The sequence below is a fragment of the Orycteropus afer genome, unplaced genomic scaffold (assembly GCF_000298275.1).
Source record: "Orycteropus afer afer isolate SDZICR_OR568_19922 unplaced genomic scaffold, OryAfe1.0 scaffold00043, whole genome shotgun sequence".
Lineage (NCBI taxonomy): Eukaryota > Metazoa > Chordata > Mammalia > Tubulidentata > Orycteropodidae > Orycteropus > Orycteropus afer.
In genome coordinates this window covers 1,079,368-1,104,511 of record NW_006921630.1, presented here as the reverse complement: position 1 = coordinate 1,104,511, position 25,144 = coordinate 1,079,368, and the positions used below count along the sequence as shown (strand labels likewise).

The 25,144-nt window shown below is 42.1% G+C and overlaps 1 protein-coding gene across 1 annotated transcript in view; it reads left to right on the top strand.

Moving 5' to 3' along the window:
* ASTN1 (astrotactin 1) overlaps positions 1-25,144 on the top strand; it is a 500,284-nt gene that overhangs the window by 433,312 nt on the left and 41,828 nt on the right. The window contains exons 17-20 of the mRNA XM_007937608.2: positions 8,046-8,314; positions 14,746-14,879; positions 19,588-19,739; positions 20,812-20,947. Coding sequence (XP_007935799.1) covers positions 8,046-8,314; positions 14,746-14,879; positions 19,588-19,739; positions 20,812-20,947 — 691 coding nt within the window. The remainder of the gene's footprint in view (positions 1-8,045; positions 8,315-14,745; positions 14,880-19,587; positions 19,740-20,811; positions 20,948-25,144) is intronic.

Here is a 25,144-nt window from a genome sequence, read left to right as displayed (position 1 = left end):
CTTAGGCACTATGCTACCAGAGCTCCCAAACCAAAAGTAAGAGGTGCGTACTCTGAGCTAATGGGCAGTGATGAACTTGAGGCTGGAAACATGCAAGGATTCCTGTGTGCAGGCTGGGTCTAGGCAGTGTAGGAAAAATGTAGTTGATGCAAGTTTTCATGTTTCATTCTTATAATGATCCTTAGGGTCCAGAAGGGGGACTTCTCTCTCTCTCTTTCTTCATCTCTTTTTCTCCATCTCTCTCTCTATCACAGCCACTGCTTTTCTACTGGTGAAGGGTAGTATGTTATACAGAATCCCAGTACTACCTACCACCATCACTCTGCTCCCAGAGCTGCTGAGACCCCCAGAGACATAATACCTTCCACTTCAGCTACTGTTTGGTAGCTGTGGCTTCATTGACCCAGGTCACCAGCCACACCCTTTTGCCACTTTTGATGTTAGTGGGCACAGCTAACAGATATTCTAACCACAGAGCTGAGAAAAACTTGACCTGATTGCAAACTCTGTCTACCCTCCAGAGCCAAAGCTGGTTACTCCTTTTCTTAGGCTTACAGCCTTAAATCTCAAGGTAATTACCCAAAGTACATTAATGATTTTTGAGATATATGTGTGTTACAAAATTTGCAAATTATACATTTTTGCAATATTTCCTCAAATCTATGCAACTAGATCATCTCTGAATAATTCCCATTTATACCTGAAAGCAGTGGAGCCTACTAGGATCGATGTCCCTTTTCTTAGAAGAAGACTATGAGGCATCAAAAGTACCCAGGGCAACAATGCAAAAGTGCATTTAAGCTGAGCTTGCCTCGTTAGTACCTGCAGAGAACTAACAGAGAATAGTCACTTTGTATACAAGTCATTAGAAATGATTTATTAATTCAACAAACATTTCCAGGCATTCAATAAATATTTGTGTAATGAATTATTGAATGCATTAGTGCATTAGTTAGGCACTGTGGGATATAGTAGGGAAGAGCAAGACGTAATTTTGTTGTTTAAGGAGCTACCATTTATGATGGGATTGTGCAGAACACTTAAGGTAGACAGGCAGTGTGAGAATAATAAAACTCAAGAGAGCACTTCACTTGTTCCAGGCACTATTCTAAGCACTCTGCATGAATTACATCAGATAATCTTCATTAGAACCTTCCTGAATCAGTTTTGTTATTATCCTCATTTTATATATAAGAATAGGAGCCCTGATTGCTCAGTGTTTAAGCTCTTGGCTGCTAACCAGAAGATCAGAGGTTTGAACCCACCAGCCTTTCTGTGGGAGAAAGATGTGGCAGTCCACCTCCTTAATGATTAATCAAACCAAACTCACTACCATCAAGTCTGATCCGACTCATAGCGACCTCTCCTTGGGTTTCTGAGGCGATATCTCTACGGAAGTAGATTGCTCAATCTTCCTTCCAAGTAGTGGCTGGTGGATTTGAACCTCCATCCTTCTGGTAAGCAATCAAATGCCTTAGGTACTACGCCACCAGAGCTCGCCCTTAACAATTACAGCCTTAGAAATCCTATAAGGCAGTTTTACTCTGCCCTATTAGGGTTGCTATTAGTTGGAGTTGACCAAAAAACCAAACTCACTGCCATGAACTCGGATCCAACTCATAGTGACCCTTCCTTGGGTTTCCAGGGTGCTATCAATATGGAAGTAGATTGCCCAACCTTCCTTCTGAGGAGTGGCTGGTGAGTTTGAACCTCCAGCCTTCTGGTTAGCAGTCAAATGCCTAACAGTAATTTTGTTGTTGTTGTTGTTGTTTTTTGGAGGTGGTGGTAGTGCAAGAAATGGCTGGAAGCCTTTTCAATGATTTAAAAACTGCACATGCAGCTTGAAGGGGATTGTGATGAAGAATTTGTTGCAAGTAAGGGTTGCTTCGGGAGCTCTGGTAGCATAGTGGCTAAGACACTTGCCTGCTAACCAGACGGCTGGCGGTTCAAACCCACCAGCCACTCCTTGGAAGGAAGGTTGGGCAATCCTACTTCCGTAGTGATACTGCCTCGGAAACCCAAGGAGGGGTCGCTATGAGTCGGGGCCGACTCGACGGCACATAACAACAACAACAACAACAAGGGTTGCTTCAGTCATTTCAAAGTGAGCAAATTTATAGAACATTAAGGGGAAAGTACAAGTTGTCAGTAAGTCTTTGGTAACATGTATTGTGTTTGGGTCTCAGAGAATATGTCTGAGCACCACTGTACTTCTAGGAAGGAGCTTTGGTGGCATAGTGCTTAAGGCATTTGACTGTTAGCCGGGTTCAAACCCACCAGCCGCTCCATGGAAGGAAGATGGCGCAATCTACTTCTGTAAAGATTTACTGGCTCAGAAACCCAGTAAATGAGTAGGAATCAACTCAATGGCAGTGAGTGTCAGTTTGAGTCCAGAGTAACTTCAACCTCTCTATCCAAAGACATGCTTAAAAACCCTGAGAGACTGCTTTGAGCCTGGGGGTGGATGGGTGGAAATGTGAATTTAGATAACTCCAGGACACCTGCCTTCAACAGAAACAGGCTAGGGTGGGGGCCAGTGCTAGAATGCAGGGCATTGGTGGGCTTCAGCTAGCCATGGCCGTGCTTCACTTGCCCCATGTGAAGATATCTTCCCTGAGGACGACTCTCTCCAAAGCTGGGATCTGAACTGTTTGCATTTGATTTCTTTGCTGCCTACAGAAGAACTGCCTCTGTAGTTCTAGCTGTGATGTCATTAGCATCTCATTGCCTTGGGCGCCAACACAGGAGAGAGATTCTTAAGCAGTTCCAGAATCCTGCAGGAATTGTACCAATTTACTTTATAATAACTAATTCACCTTCATGGCCTGTCAGTTCCCACCAGCGAAGCAGACGCTGCAGGAGAGTGGATGGTCATTTTTAGCCCCCTCATCTGTTCCTGAGTCTAGGTGGGTCAACGTGTACATGCCTAAGACCATGTACATCCACAATGAGATTTTGAGCATTGAGAATGCCAATATTCTCATGCCACAATATTCTATTGGGGAAATTCATCCACTGTGTGCTGTAAGATACAGATTTAGCCTAAAGCAAATGGCATTTATTTATAGCAAACTGTATTTGCTAAATGCTTTGCAGGCTTGAGGTTGTTAACTACATTCTATGTTGGCTCTTCTTCTTCTCCTTGTAAGAAAGCTAGGTGTCAGGGCCTAACTGTAGAGCTCCCCCAGATAGCAATGGGGTGAATTCTGCAAACTGACCTAGCAAGTGGGGAAGGTGGGTGTGCTTGATCAGAAGGCACTTTTGTCATTTATAATCTTTGATTGTATAACTTCTAATTGTAACTTGTTCCTTATGTTCAGAAGGTTGTGTGCTTGTTGAAATAGAATATTCATTTAACTAAGAGACCTCATAGTGTTTCAAATTACTAGGGCAACTCTACCCAGGACGAAAGAGGGGAGAAGTACCAAAGAATTGTAGTAGAAGTAGGCGATGGAAGGGGAGAGTCATTCACTGTAAAAAAAATATAAGGTTGAGTCTCCTCACTACAACTCCTCACACACAAACCTCTCTGCCTCCCTCCTACACAAAGCAAGAGTTAAAAGCAGATGTCAAAGATCAGACATTCTGGAAGCTTTTAAGACTTGAGCTACTCTTTCACTTTCCCAAGACATGTTGGTTGTTGGTGCTTTCTTTAGGCAAAGGGAGATTTATCTGGGCTCTCAACATCGGACTTCATCATTTTAAGGAGTATTTCCCAATTGTATCTTTAACTGCATATAGAAAATGCATTTCTTCTGTGAAATATCTTGCTCACATTCACATCTCTGTTCTTTGCTGAGATCTGAATAGGTGGCTTCTGGGAGCTTGCTGCTCATTACTTCTGTGTAAATCTAGCTTCTCTCTAAACAGCTCCATGCTACATGATGAGGGGACCAGAGGGACAGTTGGTCTGGCCTGCAGCAAGGCCCATTTTATGTGGACATTAATTTTTTTCAGGAAAAGGAAAATGATTCTCAATAGAAACAGGTTTAGAAGGCTTACCTCCATCTTCCGCTGCACCCTCCTACCATCCCTCTTTATCCTCTAACCTTGTCACCTATCCAGGGATGAGGAATATTGAGGGGGATTACATGTATCTTGCTTTTAATTGAGACAGCAGAAGACAATAGCAAGGGGAGCAGCCCTTCAAATGCTTAGCAGCGATTTCAAGCCTTAATGATGGAGAGCAGTAGGAGTGGGAGGGTCCTACCTCCGCTCCAGGTTGTGTTTGGAGCTACAATGCCCTCTAGTGACCCCATTTGTCTGTGACAGCTGCAACATAAGTAAGGAAGGAGCAAGTGTGTTTGCTCGCGCGCTGGCGGTGGGGAATTTCCTGTGTAATTTGGGATTAAAGGTGACAGAAAAGTAATTTGGTGGCATATGATATTCCCTTTGAAGTAACTTTTACTCCATGCAATTTTTTTCACCCTTAAGTCTCTGACTTTATTTTTCTTCTTAAGATGATTTATGAAATTATTTACTTATCTAACTTTTATTATGCGACTGGAAAAATTCTAACTACACAATTTTTTAAAAGTAGTCTTCTCGTAAAACCCAGTTGCTTTCGAGTTGTCTCCGACTGTTTTGGAAGTGGATAGCCAGATCTTTCTTCACAGATAACTCTAGGTGGACTCAGACTTCCAACCTCTCAACGTGTTAGCCATTTGTACCCCTTACTTGTACATAAAATAATTTCCCATGGTTCCAAGGTGGTTAGGTAAAATTTATTGCATCTTTCCTTTTCTAGTCGTAGAAGGCATTTTAGATTTGATATTGCCATCTAGTGGTCACTCTGTGGAAATCCTTTCCCCCACCTCGGTCGACCATAGTCTCAGCAAGGGGGGCTAAGATGCACTTGATTGTAAGTTTCATGGAGACCAATCAAGAGACCCTCAAGCACGCCAGCAAAACTTGCACTACATTTAAAAATTTTTATCTCAAAAAGTACTGTATATTTACTGCATTTTTTGGAATTTCATTTAATCTTTGCTAAAGGAGCAAGGAGGTGGCATCTTTTGGCCTCCTGTAACTTCACAAGAGGAAGATAGAATCGCCATTAACAGCCCAAGGCCTGTTCTTATGAGGCCAGACATACTGCCACCCTCTAGCCCTCTTAACCAACCTTGAAACAAACTGTCCCTCCCACAGGTTCGAGAATTCGCTGCAGTGGCCACACAGAACTCACAGATTATGGGGTTTATTAGGGAAGCAACAGGCTATAATTGAAGTTCAGGAACATGCTCAGTCTCTCTCAGCCAGCTGTCTATCTCAGCAGTATGTCTCTCTCTCAGCAACATGTCTCTCTCAGCAGTACGTCTCTCTCTCAGCAACATGTCTCTCTCAGCAGTGCATCTCTCTCGCATCTCTCTCTCAGAAGTGCATCTCTCTCATGTCTCTCTCATGTCTCTCTCTCAGCAGCCAGCAGTGAGAGATTCCTTCTGCCTCTAGGAGGGCTCATTTTGAGCCTGGCAGAGTGGCAAAACCAACCAATCCCAACATCAGAGTTCCACACACTTGAGAGAGAGTGAACCTTCCCAGAAGATTACTTTGTGCTGCCCCAAGTGAATAATTTTAACAAGCACCTACTCAGTTGCTCACAGCAAAGTGGGACTTACAAAGACTATGGCTAGAAAAGCCATACCATGTAATTTACTACACTGTACTCTCTCAACGAATGAAGTCCCATTTACCCAGAAATCACACCAAGGATCTTAACCTCTCACACTACTCCCACTTCCGATTAGCAGCTGAGTGTTTAACCACTGTAGCACCAGAAATAATCCATTTATTCCTGAAGAAGTTTAGGAGCCTGCCAGGGGATGGGATGAGCAGATTCCTGATGGGATGAGCAGATTCCTGAGCTAGATTGTGGCCACTTTGTAAATATTCCCAACAAGAGACTGACTGAGTTGCATAAACCTGTGTGTCAATAAAGATTTTCACGTGGATTAAAGTAACTTTGGAACTAGTTGGTATGAGCCTCTAGGCCTCCTACTTGATTCCATTATTCTTGGCTTGGGTGTGTACAGCTATGCAGTTATGTTTTATTATTATTGTTGTAAAGATATAGGTAACACAATATTTATCAATTCAATAGTTTTCACATGTATAGTCCAGTGAAACCAATTATATCAATCATGTTGTGCAACCATCACCAACATCCATTGCCATACTTTCTATCTTCATAAATTCAGTGCTAGCTAAACAAAGACTCCCTATTTCTCCTTCCCTTCTGCCCCTAGTAACCACTGTTAAACTCTGACCTCTATATGGCTGCCTATTCTAAGTATTTCGTATTAGTGAGAACATACAGTATTTTTCCTTTTTGTGATGGTCTTATTTCACTAAGCATAATGTTTTCAAAATTCATTCATGTTGTGACTTTATTTTTCTTTATGACATAGCAATATTCCATTCTGTGTACATACCATGTTTTGTTTATCCATTCAATAGTTTGTGGGTGTTTGTGTTGCTTCCACCTTTTGATAATAGTACTGGTGTACATGTGTCTGTTAGCATCACTTATGTAGTTCTTTTATATTCTAAGAAGGACTTGAGTTCAATTGTGGGTCTATTGTTAAACAAAATGCAAATGGGACATGAATTCTGTTCCACATTTACAGTCACAGAGTGAAACCTTTGCCTCAACACACAAGAGGAGCTCTGTGTCAGTATACCTCATCTGCACAATGATGATGCTCATCAGGGAAAGAATGGTGGTGAATTCCTTGTGACATTGCCAACTGGGCTCATATCACATAGCAAACAAGGTGTGGAGAATAGCAGATAGTTCCACGTACCCCACAGTAGAGAACTCTTTTATGAAGTCGATGAGTTGTACCTCACAATCACCTTCTGGAACCACTTTGCAAATCTTACCAACCAATTCCCCCAAAGGTCTGGCCCATCAAGTACTGCATTCTTAATGAGTTCAAGAGGACATGAATGAATGTTCTCTGTCTATCCACTGTTTCCAAAAGCCCAGTGGTCTCCCTAAAATTATTTCATATTGAGGATGGCAACTGTGCTGAAAGGTGTCAGAGATCTCTGAAGAAACCCAGTACTCTTCATCAGCAACCTCTACTTCTGTCTTCCTTTAGAGTTAATAGGTTCAATAGAAAATCATGAATGCTATGAAATGAAATATCAAACAGTACTTTTTTGCATAGGGAACAAACCATTATTTTCTGGTAGGTATTTCCCACATTTCCCACCAAAAATAGACCAAGAGTTTCCCTAATTGGCTTTTACTTGTCAAACAAGACTTTGGAGCACAAATCTTTTTTTTTTTTTTTTTTTAATGTCTTTGCCCATCTTTAAGTCACTGATTAATAATGAAGCAGAGAAGTCTTGATTTTTCCTTAAGATGTAGAAGATTTAGAATCAGACAAAACTGGACTTAAATCCCAGCTGTCACAATACATTCACTGTGAGACTGTGAGGCTCTTGGTTTTACTTTCCTCATCTGTAAAAGAGGTATAATGATGGAACCCCATACAGAAAGTTGTCTCAAGGCTTAAATGAGGTCTTAAACAAATCTCCCTTTCATGGTAAAATCTCAATGACTCAGCTATAATTTTGATCAAACTGTTGTGATGATGGTTTGACATGGACAATCTTTCACTGTGATATGTGATTTAAAAACATGCTGTCATTTATTCATTACACAATGCTGGAGGTAGCTACTGTTATTATCCTCACTTTATAGATGAAGAAACTGAGTCATGGAATAATTACTCATTTGTGTAATGATGATTGTCATCAGCACAGATTCCAGAGGCATCCCTTTGAGAGGACCGGTGGAGGTTATGAAGCTCAGAGAAGATCAACCTCCTGTCACATTGGAAGGAACTATTTTCAGCGCTATGGGTCACTTGGAGGGGTGGTTTCCCAAACCATGTGGGATAACAAAGGCACATTTTTACCCCCTCCGTGGCATTTTCTGTCCTCTTAAGGATTGGACATTAGCACTCAGGGTCCCTAAGGTCAGCTAGTCCTTGCTTTTTCCCTTCCTTCACTGTTTCTTTTCCTTTTGTTTCTGGCAGGCAACTCTCCATCCGATGAGTCAGAGGAGCGGGAAAGAGACCCCAAGGTGCTCACGTTCCCAGAATATATTGCCAGCCTGTCCGAGTCTGGCACCAAGCGCATGGCGGCTGGAGTCCGCATGGAATGCCAGAGCAAAGGACGGTGCCCCTCTTCCTGCCCCCTGTGCCATGTGACTTCCAGTCCTGACATCCCTGCTGAGCCAGTTCTGCTGGAGGTGACCAGAGCATCCCCCATCTATGAACTGGTGACCAACAACCAGACCCAGAGGGTAAGAGGCCCGGGACTCTTGGCTCTGGGAGGCGTCAACAACAAAATCTTTACAGATGGCATAAGGAAGTGGCAGGGTGCAGTTGAACTCCATAGTAGAATATGGATAGTGAGACACTGTTTAGCTAATCCAGACACCTTATTTGCTTAGATTTGCATGTTGGCATATTAAATCAAATCAATGGATCCACAACACCAATGATGGTATGATTCAGGAGTCATAACTCAGCCAGAACTTATGTAGTTCTTTGAGCAATAAGAGCTGGAAGGAAGTAGGTAGAGAAAGAGGCATAATTCACTATCACTGAGGTCATAGTTCAGAGTGCCTTAATGCTTCAGAGGGCCAGCTGTAGGGAGGAGGTCCAGCTCTGTCCCACTGGCATGAGAGGTAGTACCAGCTTCCCTAACTCATTCCCAAACCTGAGGCCAGCTTTAGGTAGACTAGAAGGGCATATCAGCCATAGTTCCCAAAGGGAAGGACCCAGCAACCTAAGCCTGAAGGATGGTTGGTTTCCTCCCCATCTCTGGCTCTCACAACAAAATGCCATGTCCATCAGATCTCTGTTAAATCATGATACTTCTGAACCACTCCTTTTTTGCCTCTGCTTCTTCCTTCACAAAGATACAAGAATATGAATGGACCCTAAAAAATAAGCTTGATACAATGACATAGTTCATTTTGCTAGCTTTCTAAGCTTCTCCAGAGAAGGAAAAAGAGCAGGATGGGTCAGCACAAACACACACACACACATACACCACCACCATGACCAAGAATAACGACAACCAAAATGAAACAAGGCAGCTCAGGGTGTGAGGCTTCTGAGATTGTAGGCAAAGGTAGGCTTAGGGACAAGTCATAGTAAGGGTTATAGCATTGAACTGCTTACCAGCCTGAGAGGTGTGCCATCCCAGTGAGGTGATAATTGCCTTCTCTTTTCTCTCTTAAGGACACCTGGTGTGTCACAGATGGTTTTACAGGTGATGATCAGACCATCAGGAAGGATTTTGAATGCGTGTGTATATGTTTCTTTCACCTGTCTGCTTCTGCCAGGGTATTTCATTGAGTGTTTGAACATAAGCTTTTCACAAGAACCAAAAAAAGATAAATTGTTCTTTAGCCTATAACTTCCTCTTCAATCTGATAGAGAGGGCTATGGGAAGAGAAGTAGGAGAGATACCACTCCAGATGGGCTTGAAAAAATAAAGAGAGATTGGGGCTGGGTCGCCATGGAGATTCAGAGCTGCCTAGAGTTTAATCCAGTCCCTGTCTGCCCATCCCCTTACCTGCCCCGTTTTCGCTTCTCTGAGAATCCACGGCTGCTGCAGCTGAAGCCCTGGAGCTCCTGTGCCATTTGCCTGGCAGTAGTAGCAGCAGAGAGCTTACATATGGGGTCACCCCTACAGACCAAGGCCTACATAGGCACAGAATAGAAAAGAGCTGGGTGGGCAAGGAGGGTGCAGAGTCCCTGCTTTCTTTGAGGGGGCCTCAGGTGAAAAGAGGAAGCTGACTAAAGTAGTACCCAAGGCATTTGACTGCTAACCAGAAGGCTAGCAGTTCAAGCTAACCAGCCATTCCTCAGAAGGAAGATAGGGAAATCTACTTCTGTAGAGATACCACCTCAGAAATTCAAGGAGGGGTCGCTATGAGTTGGAACCAACTCTACAGCAGTGAGTTTGTTGGGGTTTTTTTTTGGTTCCTGTCTCCCCTACTTGCCAAATCTCAGCGCTTCCCTTTCTCTTGACCTCAGCTTTAAGAAAGGATGTGGCTCCATTTTGAACACTTTCATTTCTAAACACATTGAATATAAGGCCCCCACTGGAGTTCAGTTGCCATCACATGTTTCTTCTCCCTTTCTTCCTAGTCACATTCTCTTTACCATCCTCTCTCCTCTCCTCTTTCTCCTTTTAATTTTACCCAGTTTTTCCAGAGTCCCCAGTCCCCATCTGATTCTCCCTCTGGAGATGAGGAGTGAAGAAACAAAAGAGGAATGGTGGAAGGGAATTCAGTGTGTGAGTTCTAATCCTACCTCTATGATAAATCTTTGAGCCAATCTCCTAACCTCTCTGCATCTCAGTTTTCTTCTGTTGACAAGATGATCTCTAGTGCCATATTTCAGTACAGCTTGGGATCATAATCTAGAAACAAGTAGAACAAACCATATAATAAAGCTATCAACTATCATATCACCAACCAGACATCTCAAACCCAACATTTCCCAACTTGAACTTATAATCCTTTACCCTAAACTTGCTCCCCATAGGTATGTTCTGCCATCACAATGAATGGCATTATATCTTCCACCAAGTTGCCCAAACTGGGGATGAGAGATGCTTTCTGGATTTTCATTGTCATCCCTAAATCTTTTCCATTACCCAAGAGCCTCAAATATCTCCTGAATTCATCCTGTTCTTACTATGCCTCCTGTCATAGCCCTAACTAGTTCAGCCATCTATCATCATGTCAGTCCACCATCTTCTTATTACAGTAACCTTCTTATTAGTCTTCCAATTAGACCAGCAAGTTATCTGTCTAATAGGGGCCTTCTGATCATATTGCATTAAGATAATTCAATGGCTCCCCTTAATCTATTGAATACATTCAAATATTCTTAAAACATCATTGGGTACTTCATGATTTGCTTTTGTCTTCATTGATTAGGTTGTTACCACTCTATACCGTATACTCTGTACTCCAAAATTTAATTCCTTGTATCTCCTCTGACACAAGACAACATGCTCTTTCATGCATCTGGCTTTTCAGACTTGTAATTCTCTCTCCCAGAAAAGCTTTCTCCAACTTTTCCCCATTAGCAAACTCCTACTATTGCTTCTAGTTTCAGACCCAACATCATGTCAGAAACCCTCTCTTACTTTCCCAGGCAAATCCAGATGTTCCCTCATGTAGCACCCGTTGTATGTGTACATACATCGTTTAAAGCATGTATCACTTACTATCATAGTTGTTTACAGGCCTATCTCCTCTCTAGACTATGAAGAATGCATTTTCTTCTTTGGACTCCCAATTCCTAGCAGTGATCTGTCCATAGATAGCACTCAACTGACTCATTGAATTAATGGATGAGTAAGTGAATGAAGAGAGCTCTGGTAGCACAGTGCCTAAGGCACTTGCCTGCTAACCAGACGGCTGGTGGTTCAAACCCACCAGCCACTCCTTGGAAGGAAGGTTGGGCAATCTACTTCCGTAGTGATACTGCCCAAGGAGGGGTCACCATGAGTCGGGTCTGACTCAATGGTGCATAACAACAACAGCAAGTGGATGAATGAATGGATGGATGAAATAAGCTTGAAAACTTAGCTGCGGTCCTTAGACATGAAAGAAAACAAAAAAAAAAAAAAAAAAAGGAAAATTCCTGTGTCTTTACTGAAATAAGGATTGAAGGAGATAGGCTGTCTTATGCAATGTCTGGCACACATTAGGTACTAATTTCTCTTCCCTTTCAAACGATTTCCTTCTTGATTCCACTCTTCTACTCACATGCAACTTTCTCCAGCCCATTCTCTGTAGCCCATGATTCAGACTGTAGGAACTTTGTTGTTGTTGTTGTTATGTACCGTGGAGTCAGACCTGACTCATAGCGACCCCTCCTTGTGTTTCTGAGACAGTATCACTATGGAAGTGATTGACCAACCATACTTCTGAGGAGTGGCTGGTGGGTTTGAACCGCCAGCCTTCTGATTAGCAGTCAAGTGCCTTAGGCACTAAAGCAAAGGTAGAAAGTTAAAGCTTTGAAGAAATGGCTTTGAAAATGTTCACCATCATAGGTGTTTGCCCTTATTTCTTTGAATGGAAAATCTGATCATGTTGTTTCCCTATGTAAAATACTTTCATGGCTTGCCATTGCTCTTGGAATGTGAATCCCCTCACCTTGGCCATTAAGGCCCTTTGTGATGTGGCCCTGCCTCCCTGTCACTTGCTGAGCATCTCTTGATCCCTCACTCTACCCTACAGCCACAAAGTTGGAGGAAGCATTCACCAGTTGTATTTAGAAGTCAACTTGCATCCAGGATGAAGCCTTCTTAATATTGCTTTTTTCCACCAGGAACACTTGGACCTTTTATCAACTTTTCTGACCAAATAATTTCTGATCCTTCCCTCAGGGCACAGATTAAAATGCTCCATCCTCATGGAGACCTCCCCAAACCCCTTTGCAGAGGTACTCCTGTGCTCCACTCACTGCCATATGTGTTCATAGCATCTTGTCCTTTTCCTTCAGAGCCCTTACCACAGTTGTAGTTCTTTGGTTATTTGCATAATGCTCAATTGTTTGTTATCTGGTTGTAAGCTTTATGAGAACAGAAATCTATGTGTCTTATGCAGCATGGTATTCTTAATGATCAGCACAGGAAACGGCCCCCTCCATGTTCCTAGCCAGTAATTATTGATTGAAGACTCTGTACAGCAGCAGCCACAATCGTTTCAAAAAATTTACCTTTTGGTTTGAATTTGTTTTACTGTGTACCAGACTTTGTGCTAAGAGCTGGTGGATACAGTGTTAATTAAGAGAGCTTGATAGAAGGTGACTTCGAGTCAATCTTGTTGAGCTCAGGTTTCTGATGGAATGAGATTGTGATCTTTGACCCTCATTTTCCTCCATTGTAAATTATAATCACTTTATCATGGAGCTCAAATGACAGTGTTAGCATCTAACAGGACTATATATACTCAAGATTTGATGCTCAGTCCTTAGAGACCCCCAATCTGAGGAGTGGAGTCAGTAAGGACCTTCATTCCATTTATTGTAGCCTAAAGCAGTCTGTGGTACATTTTGTTATACTTAGGAATGGGGCATAAGATACTGATTGGTCTTAGGCTTGGACATTTTGATTATTATGGTTCTCTCTATTTTTTCTTTCTTTCTTATTCTCTTCTTTCCTTTCTTTTTTTCTTTCCTCTCTCTCTCTCTTTTGATTATTTTATCTAAAATTTTCCAGCAAAGCTAGGTTTCATTCTCTAATTCACTGATTAAGTATGCTGTGAGAGTGGGGCAGGGAGAGGAGAATCACAAATAAAAGTAGAGGCTGCAGATATTGTTGTTGTTATTGTTATGTGCCATTGAGTCACACCCAACTCTTAGTGAGCCTTCCTTGGGTTTCTGAGGCGGTATTGGGTAGATTGCCCAACCTTCCTTCTGAGGAGCAGCTGGTGGGTTTGAACCACCAGCCCTCTGTTTAGCAGTTAAGTGCCTTAGGCACTGTGCTACCAGAGCTTGAGTTGAGCTAAACAGATAGGTCTGACCTTGGTCAGTTTGGAACTGCTGTATGCTCTATAGTCAATCTCACCCTTTCTTTCACCCTGAGCTGGGGTTGGGCATCAGGCCCTGTTGAGGGATTAGTACATCAAATCCACCAGGGAATTGTCTCTTCATTGTCCTAATTTTAACATTTCATTCTATTTAATAGTAATAGAATGTTATGAAACCATTATATAGAGAAATTGTGTTTAACTATGTGGTGGTTACAAAGTTCTATATAGGACTCAATTCTGCCATTCAAAACAGTAATCATTGATGGCATTTTTTGGGGTGACCAATGTATAGCAGATGCTGCACTCTGCTCTTGGGCATGTATTATTTCATTTATTCCTAACAACAGCCCTATGAGGAAAGCAGTAATGCTGTCCCCATCTACTACTGAGGAAACAGTTTGTGGAACTTGCCTAGGTCATATGACAGTGATTGGCAGAGCTGAAGTTCCCACCCAATAATGACAAGATGGGGCAATCTAGTTCCATAGTGATACTGCCTAGGAAACTCAAGGAGGGGTCGCTATGAGTCGGGGCCGACTCGACGGCATATAACAACAACAACAACAAAAGCTTGGGATCAACCAGCATACCACATACTTCTCCCTTTCAAGGTCTACTAGGAATGAGAGACTGAATGCATATTCATAAGTCCAAGGCAGAATTGCATAAATATTGTAAGCCTGGCACAAAGCATGCAGAAGAAATGCAAAAGAAACACAAGAGCAGGGTGGGAGGTCAGATAAGAATGTGCACAGAAGCATCTGAGAAAGGGCTAAGTCCCTCTGAGCAGGGAGAAGAGTAGTAAAGGCAGACACCCTGATGGTGTGTGGTAAGACAGTCACTGTAGTTGGACTTCAAGGCATGGGGTGATGAAATGGAATAAGAGGGAGATGAAGGCAAAATACAACCTCCTTCCAAGGTAATAGCCCTTAACCACAGAGATGAAACATTTTGCTATGAGGTCTCATTTTCCAGTAAGATCCATGCTTCAGAGAAACAACTTTCAGTAGTAGGGATTTTAGACCCCAAACTGGTGAAGCAGTGCAGTTACCTGCTGGTTGGAAGCAATTTAAGGCTAAGCTGAGTTTCAATGCTCCATCTCTTGATCCTGATAGCCCAGGCCTGGCTTCCTGACACTAACTCCTTTTCTCTGCCCTCTCTTGCAGCTCTTGCAAGAGGCCACCATGAGCTCTCTCTGGTGCTCAGGGACTGGAGATGTGATTGAGGACTGGTGTCGCTGTGACTCCACTGCTTTTGGAGCTGATGGACTTCCTACTTGTGCGCCTCTCCCACAGCCTGTGTACGGTGCCCTTTCTCTGTCTCTTTCTAGCACATGTACCTCAGTGTCATTCTTCAAACAAATGGGCCAGATACTAAGGAACAGAAAGAAAAACATGACACAGTCAATACCTTCCTTCAAGGAGCTTCCAATCTATTAGGGAAGACAGGTACACACAAATTGTCATAGTAAAAGAAATGGCTTGACAAGTGCTATAGGAAGCATGTAAAGAAAGTATGAATGATGAAGAGGGAATGTCGAGTTTGAATCTGGGAAATGGTGATGATTTCATGGAGGAGATGGTACTTGAACTTCTCCTTGAAGGTGGAGAAAGTATCAAGAGATATGGTTGGGAAATTAGGAAAGAAGAGGATTACATGTGAAATAAACAACATGGCCAGAAGATAAAGGAGGTGAAAGTGCTGTTGCAATGGAGGAAAGTAGAGAGCTATAATGAGACCCTACACAGATTTTGGCAGTACAACAACAACATAACTTCTTACTGAAAACTTCCTGTGGGCCAGGCTCTTTACTGAGCAGTTAGCTATTGATATCATCTACCCCCCCCCCCATGTAATAGACAAGGAAACAGACTCAGATGGTGCTATTGATTAAATTCTATCTCCTCAAAATATGTGTGGAAATCCTTACCCCTAGGCCTGTGGATATGATCCCACTGAAAATAAGGTTTTCTTTGTTATATTAATTAGATCGCATCTGACTTGAGTAGATTCAAAATCTGATCACTTCTGAGTTATAAAAATAGTAGCATAGACAGAGACATGAACACAGAGGTGAAGACAGACATCATGTGAAGATTGTCAAGGGGCCAAGGAACACCCAGGGCTAGCAACTAGGAAGGAATTGACACAACTGAAACTCTGGTTAGGATTTCTAGCCTCCAGAGCCATGGAAAAACACATTTCTGTTCTTTAAAGCCATCCACTAAAGGCATTTATGTTACAGCAGCACTAGACAAGTAAGAGGGATGTATTGAATGCATTTTCTAAGGTCACAGAGCAGGAAGCAGAACTATGGCTAAGAGACCACGCTCTTAGCCATTATAGTATAGAGAGGATAGAACTGAGAGAAGTTTTTTTTTGGGGGGTAGAACCAAGAGTGCTTAGTAACTGATTGAATGTGAGGATGAGAAGAAAGAAGAAGCTAAGAATGGCCTTAAAACTTCTGATCTGGTTTGCTGGAAAAAGGAAATGGAACAATTGAGAAACGAAGCATCTGAGGATAAGCAGGTTCGAGGAAAAGCTTGTTGAATTCTGGAGGTATTGTGGGGCAGTCCTGGAGAGCTGTTCAGTTCCAGATGGAAAGATAGCCTGAAGCTCTGCAAAAAAAGGTGAACACTAGAGTGAGAAGGTTTAAGTCAACCCCAAGGAAATGAGAGATGGATCCACAGCTATGGGAAAAGTTGCTCCAGAACAGGTTTCAACTGGGAAGATCATTGAGCCAAGGGTGAGCAATTGGAGCTCTCTGCATTTGAGGAGTGATCAGAGGACCAAGTGCTGCAAAGATGGCTGAGAAAGAACACATACAATTTCTTTTCCCTCAGAGGAATGCTAAACGGAAGTGGCTGAGCTCATTTGAGTCCTGAAGTGCCAGGGCCTGAGGCAGGATCCCCTCTCAGCTTCTAATATGGCATCTGGCTAGAAGTAAAGACAGAGCCAGGGAACTTTGTGTCTAATTAAGAGTACTGGAAAGATAAGCTGGAGGAGAATGGGCCCACAAGTTGGCAGGGAAAACAAACCTGAAGTGGGGATTAGAGCCTGAGGTACCAGGAGGATCAAGAGAGCAAGGAGCAAGGGACCACAAGAGGAAACCTGCCAGTGGGAGGCTGGTTTGGGTGAACATTGTCCTCTGACCTGTTATGTGGCAGTGGGATAGGCATCAAAGGGCTAACTGAGCAAGAAGAAAACTCTCAGAAAAAGAGGGAGAACTCAGAGTACAGTGCCTTTACAAGCCAACATCTCTTATTTACAGTCTTCCTTTTCTATGTGTATCATTTTATATACACCAGCCATTAGTGTATCTTCTTTTTTACAGCCATGATTTAGATCTCCTGCATCAAAAAAGAATCAAACTCATTATTATTTGCATTATTTTCTGAGTAGTTGAATTCCTTGCTATTGCTTCCAGAGTTTCTACACTTTTCTCGAAACTCTTATCACACCACATTCTTATGTTGTTGTTGTTGTTATGTGCCATCGAGTCAGACCCGACTCATAGCGACCCCTCCTTGGGTTTCCAAGGCAGTATCACTACCGAAGTAGGTTGCCTCATCTTCCTTCTGAGGAGTGAGGTTTGAACTGCCAGCCTTCTGGTTAGCAGTCAAGTGCCTAGGCACTATGCTACCAGAGCTCCCACATTATTATAATCACATCTATAATTGTATATTTTCTATTGGCCACTAAATTCCATAAAAGAGGGATCTAGGTCTGGCTTGTGCACCACGGCCTCCACGGCACTGAGCACATTCTTAGAACTCATAGGTGCTCAATAAATATGTGTTGGATTGGAGTGAACGTTGTAGATGTGATCCATCCACAATATATTGACCAGTGATCCTTGAGACCATGACAAGATTCTGTGAGCTGAATGAAGGACAGAAAGACAAGGGTTAGGAATGGTCTCATGATATGGGAACCAAGAAAGGGAGTGAATGGGAGAAGTATATGCAAGGGAGAGAGGCTGAAGTGATCAGGAATTGGGAAAATACCCAGAAGCCAGTGGTCTAGGGAGAAACAGGAATTGGAAGCAGTAAGAAACCTGAAATGAAGTCAGAACAAGGCAGCAAATTAAAACCACTCAGACCATTAGGAGATCCATACCAGTGATTGTCAGTAATGTTTACTGAGTATCTACAAGCTACAAAGCAGAACATCCTAGAGGTACAAGATGGCCAGCCCAGACAGTAGTCAAAATGGGTAACTTGTACAGAATGAAGAGACTATGAATTGGGAAAAGCAAGGAAAGGCTGGCATCAGGATATTCTTAAAAAACCTAAGAGCAGATACTGAAATCAGAACCTGAGTGAACAGGGTGGGACATGACCCCTGACATGTAGCCAACTTTCTCGTACCCAGTTGAGTCCCTTATGAGCATTATCTCCAAACTAAGTTTGATACAAGGCCCAGTCAGCAGAGGAAGAAGTTATAGGCCCTCAGCCAGAGAGGAAGCCAGGGTTTCCATGGCAGGGCAGATCCTGGAAATGCTTTGGAAACTGAACTAACCATGATTTTGTTAATGTAAGGCTGTCCCAGGCACTACCTTCAATGGACCTGTTTATGAGCATTGCATGCACATTCTCTTAAACGTTTTTCAAAAGAGAATGCAGGGATTATATTATTTGAAAGTCATACAATGAATAGTATTACAAAAGCCTTATAAGCCCTGTAATGTAAAATGCAGATGGTCATTTTTCTTTGATTCATCCACATATTTACTTGTTTGTAACTGTTTAGAGTTTTTAGTCTGTATCAGGTGCTAAGATGGGTAAGACATAGATATAAGGATCCTTAAGAACTTTACTATTTAGTGAAGAAGTTGTTGTTAACGGCCATTGAGTCAGCCCCAAACTCATGGGGAGCCCATGCACATTGGCATTGGACTCCTGTGATCCATAGGGCTTTTATTAACTGATTTTCAGAAGCACAGTTGATCCTTGAACAATGCAGGGGTTAGGAGCACAGCCCTCTCACACACATGCAGTTGAAAATCCATGTAGAACTTTTGACTTTCCAAAAACGTAACTACTAATAGGCTCCTGTTACAATGACATAAACAGTGAATTAATACAGTTCTTGCCATGCAGTTATTAGATTTTCACATGAAGACATTCACACACTTACACAACAGATAAGTTTATTAGCTGTACAGTATGATGATTGTTTACTATTCATTAAGTACAAGTAGATCATCATAAAGATCTTCATCCTCATTGGAAGCGGAGGTAGGAGAGGCAGGCACACTTGTTATAATTTTACAGAAATACATCATAGTTTCTGTATGACTTGTTTGCCTTTTTATTTCACTAACAATGTTTCTATATGGTACCAATTCTACCACTGTTTGCTTTAGTTTCAGTGCCCATATCATAGAAGGGTCTATATCATAAAAGAAGTCAAAAGCAGTCTTGAATAATTGGAACCCTTTTGCCAGATTGTCTAATGTCAGTTTGTTTTCTGGCACTGCTTCTGGTACATCTTCTTCCTCATCGTCTGGCACTAGATCAGAAGCACTAATCTCTATTAAATCGTCTTCTGTTAATTCTTCTGGTGTGGTGTCTTTTAGTTCTTGAATATCTCCAATATCCATATCTTGAAAAAAATTTTCTGTATGAATGGACCTGCACAGTTGGAACTTGTGTTGTTCAAGGGTCAACTGTAAATTGCAAGCCGTTTTTCTTAGTCTGTCTTAGATTGGAAACTCTGATGAAACCTGTTCAACATCATAGCTGAGTAATGGCAGTACATAAGGTGTGTTGACTGAGAATTAAACCCAGGTATCCCACGTGGAAGGTGAGGATTTTACTGAACCACTATTGCCCCAGAGTGAAAGAGACAGACCCCCAAGTAGATAATTTTAGTAGTCGGTTCAGAAAGGTTAGAAAGAAGAGTTTACCATGTAACAGTTGAGGAAATGACTAGTGGTGGTATCAGAAGACCATTGCAAATCTCTACTGCGTCCCCATTTCACATTCCTTCCTGTCTGCACATAGGCTAAGACTCTCCACGGTTCATGAGCCCAGCAGCACCCTGGTGGTCCTAGAGTGGGAACACTCAGAGCCACCAATCGGGGTGCAGATTGTAGATTACCTTATCCGTCAAGAGAAGGTCACCGACAGGATGGACCATTCCAAAGTGGAGACAGGTGAGCACTTCCTACTTCAAATCTCAATGCAGGTAAAAATACATCCAATGAGACATGCCCTGCCTCAGGGCTTTGCTCCAGGTCTCCAGTATGCCCAGGCAACGATGGAGGAGCAGGAAGAAGAAGCAGCTGTTGCTTCTTCCAAGCAGCAACCATCTTTTACATTTTATGAGTTTTTGCATAGTGAGCATCTGACAAAGTCTTGTTTTGACTTTGTTTTGCTTTTTGTTTATAAAAGAGGTGTACATTTCATTGCCTCTGGGCACACTCACAAAGAAACAACAGCACAGTACACTAGTTATCCGAGCCCACAATTAGGAAACAATTCTCTGCTAACCACTGCCATGATTACAGAAAAAAGATTCCTTTGCTAATAACCCCCCTCAAGGCAAAAGCATGTGCAAACAGATGTGCTTGCCCCACGTTTTGTCCTAAAGCAAACTCAGCTTTTGTCAGGTCCAGCTGGAAGAGGGAGGCCTTAAAAGAGTGAGAGTGTCCCATGAAAACTGTACCATCTCTTAGTATTTTGCTGTCTACACATATAGAAAGGCCAACATAAATAATCCTTCAGTTTACACATGAGATTTGGTCATCAGTGGGATGGTAGCATCCACAATCTAATTCAGGGCAAATACTTTCTGGGGCATCTATCATTGAGGCTTGAAGCTGTAGTTGAAGCTGCCTTCTGTTACAGAAAGTCTTCTATTGCTTCTTCTGAGTCCCCTTCCATGATGTGCACAGGTACTGCTAAGGTATAGCAGTAATCATTGGCCAGAACAGCTCTCTGCCCGTGCCAAGACAATTTCGAAAAAGAACTCACAAATGTGGTATGTACATATTTCCCTAGCTGTTTCTGAACTAACTATGGGCAAGTGGGTCTACCTTGATTGATTAAATATGAAACAATAAAAAAAAAGACCCTTTGTTCTAGGTCATCTTTCTCTACTGTGGATTTAGGAAGACAGGGAACCAAGCAGTTTTAATATTAAATTCTCACCGAGTTAATTCTTTGTCATCTTTGCTGGTTTGTCACTGTTTCTTATGTCTTCTCCATTCCTTTCTATCTGGGCAGAAACAGTGTTGAGCTTTGTAGATGACATCATCTCTGGAGCGAAGTCTCCTTGTGCCATGCCATCTCAGGTGCCAGACAAGCAACTCACCACTATCTCTCTGATCATCCGATGCCTGGAGCCTGACACCATTTACATGTGAGTAACACAAAACCTGCCTAATTATTTCTTACCCTAAAATTCCAAGGTTTTTAGATGGTCCCCCCTTTTTAAAGTTGAGGTGAAATGCTAAAACATAAAATTAACCATTTTAAAGTAAACAGTTCAGTGGCATGTACTAAAGTACATTCACAGTGCTGTGCAACCACCACCTTTATATAATTCCAAACATTTTCATCACCCTAAAATATAGCATAGTGCCTAAGGCACTTGACTGCTCACCAGAAGGCTGGTGGTTCAAACCCACCAGCCACTCCTCGGAAGGAAGGTTGGGCAATCCTACTTCCGTAGTGATACTGCCTCGGAAACCCAAGGAGGGGTAGCTATGAGTCGGGGGCGACTCGATGGCAAACAACAACAACAAAATAAAATAAGCAGTGATTGTCCATTTGTTCCCCCTCAGCCCCTGGCAACTACCAACCTGATCCCTGTTTCTATTTTAGATATTTCCTATAAATGAAATCATACAATATGTGACCTTTTGTGCCTGGCTTCTTTCACTTAGCACAATGTTTTGAAGTTCATCTACTTTGTAAGTGTATAGTAGCACTTCACTACTTTTGATGGCTGTTTAATATTCCATTGCAGTATATACTACTTTTTTTTTTTTTTAATGCATTTGTCTGTTGCTGGGCATTTGTGTTGTTCCCACCTTTTGGCTATTGTGAATAATGCTGCTATGAACATTCTTGTAAACATATTTGAGTTTCTGATTTCTATTCTTTGGGGTATATACTTAAGAGTGGAAATGCTGGGTAATATGGTAATTCTGGGAGCTCTGGTAGTGTAGTGCCTAAGGTACTTGAATGCTGCCAGGAGGTTCAAACCCACAAGCCACTCCTTGGAAGGAAGTTTGGGCAATCTACTTCCATAGTGATATCGCCTTGGAAATCCAAGGAGGGGTCACTATGAGTTGGGTCTGACTCGACAGCACACGACAACAGCAACATCATAGTTCTATATTTAACTTTTTGAGGATCCACCAAGCTCTTTTACACAGTAGCTGTAGCATTTTATATCACCACCACCAAGGTACAAGAGTTCCAATTTCTCTACAGTCTCTTCAATGGTATATTCTCATGATAATGATAATGGTAATGATGGAGATGATTACAGCCATCCTAATTGAGTGTGAAGTGGTAGCTGGTTCCTTTTAGCTACTTGAGCTCCTTTAGGGACTTGGCAAAACATTTGAGGTTGCTGAAATCTTGTCCCACCTGGCATTGTAGAGCACCTTATTGAGTGCGATGCACTGAAGTGGGAAGAACAAAGGAATAATCTAGATCCATCCTTCAAGGATTTGGCAACATAGAGGGGAAATCTATAAACCAGTAACTTTAGCATCAGCCAGAATGAAATAAATGTTAAATGGAAGAGGAAGGAACACATTGTGGAAGAAAAGAAATGATTGAGTCTGACTATAGTGGGTACATCTGAATTGGGTTGTGTAGAATTTCATTAAGTAGTGTTGGAAAAGGCACAGCAGGTTGGGAAAACAGCAAGGGCTAAGGTGAAGTGCATGAAGGTGAGTAGCAAGTGGTCCAGAAGGCTGAAGCAGCCAGTGAGTAAAAGGAAATGGAAGAAAATGAGATTTGAAAAGTAGAGTGAATGCCATGTATCACAAGAGACTATTAAATTGTGTTGAGGAAGGAAGTAGAATGCCAAGAATTCTGCTTTAGAAAGCTAGCTCTGGTGGCATTGCCATGGAGAGTTTATAGAGGTTAGAGATGGTCAGCACTTTTCTTTGAAGAAAAATACAGAAACCCCAACATCATGGCACTTGAAACAACCCTATTCTCTGTGTGAACTCTTCATTTCTCCCCATGCTCTGAGAACAGTTGTAAAATATTTGTGAAGTAGAAGCAGAAGACATCAAAAGAAGAGAGATAATGATAGAATGTAAGGCACGGTGGAAAAAATGTGGGAGCTAAGGCAGAATTCATAGTGATGTAGTTCTGGGACCTCTTGACCCCAACAGTATGAAAAACACTTAACAGTTCACAGAGGAGGTCACAAGAATAGAGTCCAGTTTTCTGAATAAATAATTTCCATTCCCACAGTTAAAGAGTTCAAAGAAGAAAAGCACCAGAAATTTGAGTTGGCATTGATCACACAATGAACTCAGAGGCTCCAACTGAAATAGCATAGGAACAGAGAATGTAACTAGGGACTGTTAACAATGAAAGTAAAATGCATAAAGACAAGTGATATTCTATAAGATTTGGAAAGTACATATACAATAATACTAGGATCAAGGTAAATCAGTTTACTTTTTGAGTGTCACCACTGATGGCATATTCCTCATCAGTTCCCATGATACTGGGCAGCTGTGGCTCTTCATTAGGAAGAGGACAGGCAAAAGGAACAAGGGCTTGGGATTGTGGGCCACCTAACCATTATCACTTCCCATGGAGTAGATTCTGACTCATGGCAACCCCAAGTGTTTCAGAGCAGAAGTGCGCTTAGTAGGATTGTCGTGGCTGTGACCTTTCACGTGCAGGTTGTCAGCCTTTTTTCCAAGGCACCTCTGAGTGGGTTTGAACTGCCAACCTTTTGGTTAGTAGCTGAGCACTTAACTGTTTGCACCACACAGAGATTTTGGCTACCTATCCTGCTGTAAGTAGCTCTGATGGCACAGTGCCTAAGGCACTTGACTGCTAACCAGAAGGCTGGCCGTTCAAACCCACTAGCCACTCCTCAGAAGGAAGTTTGGGCAGTCTACTTCCATAGAGATACTGCCTTGGAAACCCAAGGAGGGGTCACTATAAGTCTGAATCGACTTGTCAGCAGTGAGTTTAGTTTTTTTGTTTTATCCTGCTGTAAAGGAAGGTTGGGCAATCTACTTCCATAGTGATACCACCTCAGAAACCCAAGGAGGGGTCGCTATGAGTCGGGTACAACTCAATGGCACATAACAAGAACAATAACAACAAATCTCAAACTTGATGAAACTTGAATTAGTTCAAAAGTTACGGAGTTTTATTCATTCATTTATAAGAAGGGCTCAAGAATTCCTGTCAGCAAATCACCGATGCTAACTAGAAATTTCAAAGTGCTTCTGTCCATGAGGTTGACAGAGTTGTCTGTTAGGAATTTCAGTCATTACTCATCCTGGGATTCATCTCTTGTTGTCTTGATTTGACCATGTTTCCTGATCAAAGACCTGAGGACAGTACCTTCTTCTACTCCTACTTTGTGTGTGTGTGTGTGTGTGTGTATGTGAAATTCCAGGGTTACTATCCACACCGCCCCTTCCCCCAAAAAAACGCATTGCCATCAAATCAATTCCAACTCATAGTGACCCTGTAGTACAGAGTAGAACTGCCCTAGAGGGTTTCCATGGCTGTAATCGTTAGGGAAGCAGAATGCTTTATCTTTCTGCCCATAGAGCAGCTGGTAGATTCTAACTTCTAACTTTTCTGTGAGCAGCCACACACTAACCTCTGTGCCAATAGGGCTCTGTTAGCCTCTAGTGTTTTGTAAAGCATATACTTTCTGTGTATACTTATTATTAAAGAAGTTATAAAGTACAAAAAGAAGGAAACAACCTGGTTAAGTTCCATGAACAAATGAATAGATAAACTGTGGTATGTACACATACTGGAATATTACCCAATGTTGAAGAAGAATGATGAATCTGCAAAAATACCTCATAACATGGATGAACCTAGAGAACATTATGCTGAGTGAAATTAGTCAGTCACAAAAGGACAAATATTACATGAGACCAGTATTAGAAAAAGTCAAGAAAATATTTACACACAGAAAGAAACATTCTTTGAAGATTACCAGGGGTTGGAGGGGAAAGGAGGGAAATTCACTAACTAGAGGGTGGACATGTGTTATTTAGGAGTAAGAAAAGGTGATATGCAATAAGGGAGAGATCAGCAGAAAATGATTGAAGCAAAGGAAGACAATGGAAGGAGCACAAGGGTTATATTTAGGTTTGGCACAGGATATTTCTACATATGTATCTATTTGTGCTGCAAATATATCCATAAATATACTAGCCCACACAGAGAACAAAGTTATGAAAACTTCTTAGCCATAACCAGACATCTCAAGGGAATGAGTTGCTGGGCCTAGGCGCTCAAGGTCAATTGGAATAACATAGTCCACAAAGGCAATGTTCTACATCCTCTTTTGGTGAGTCACTACTCACCTAAGGGCTTAAAA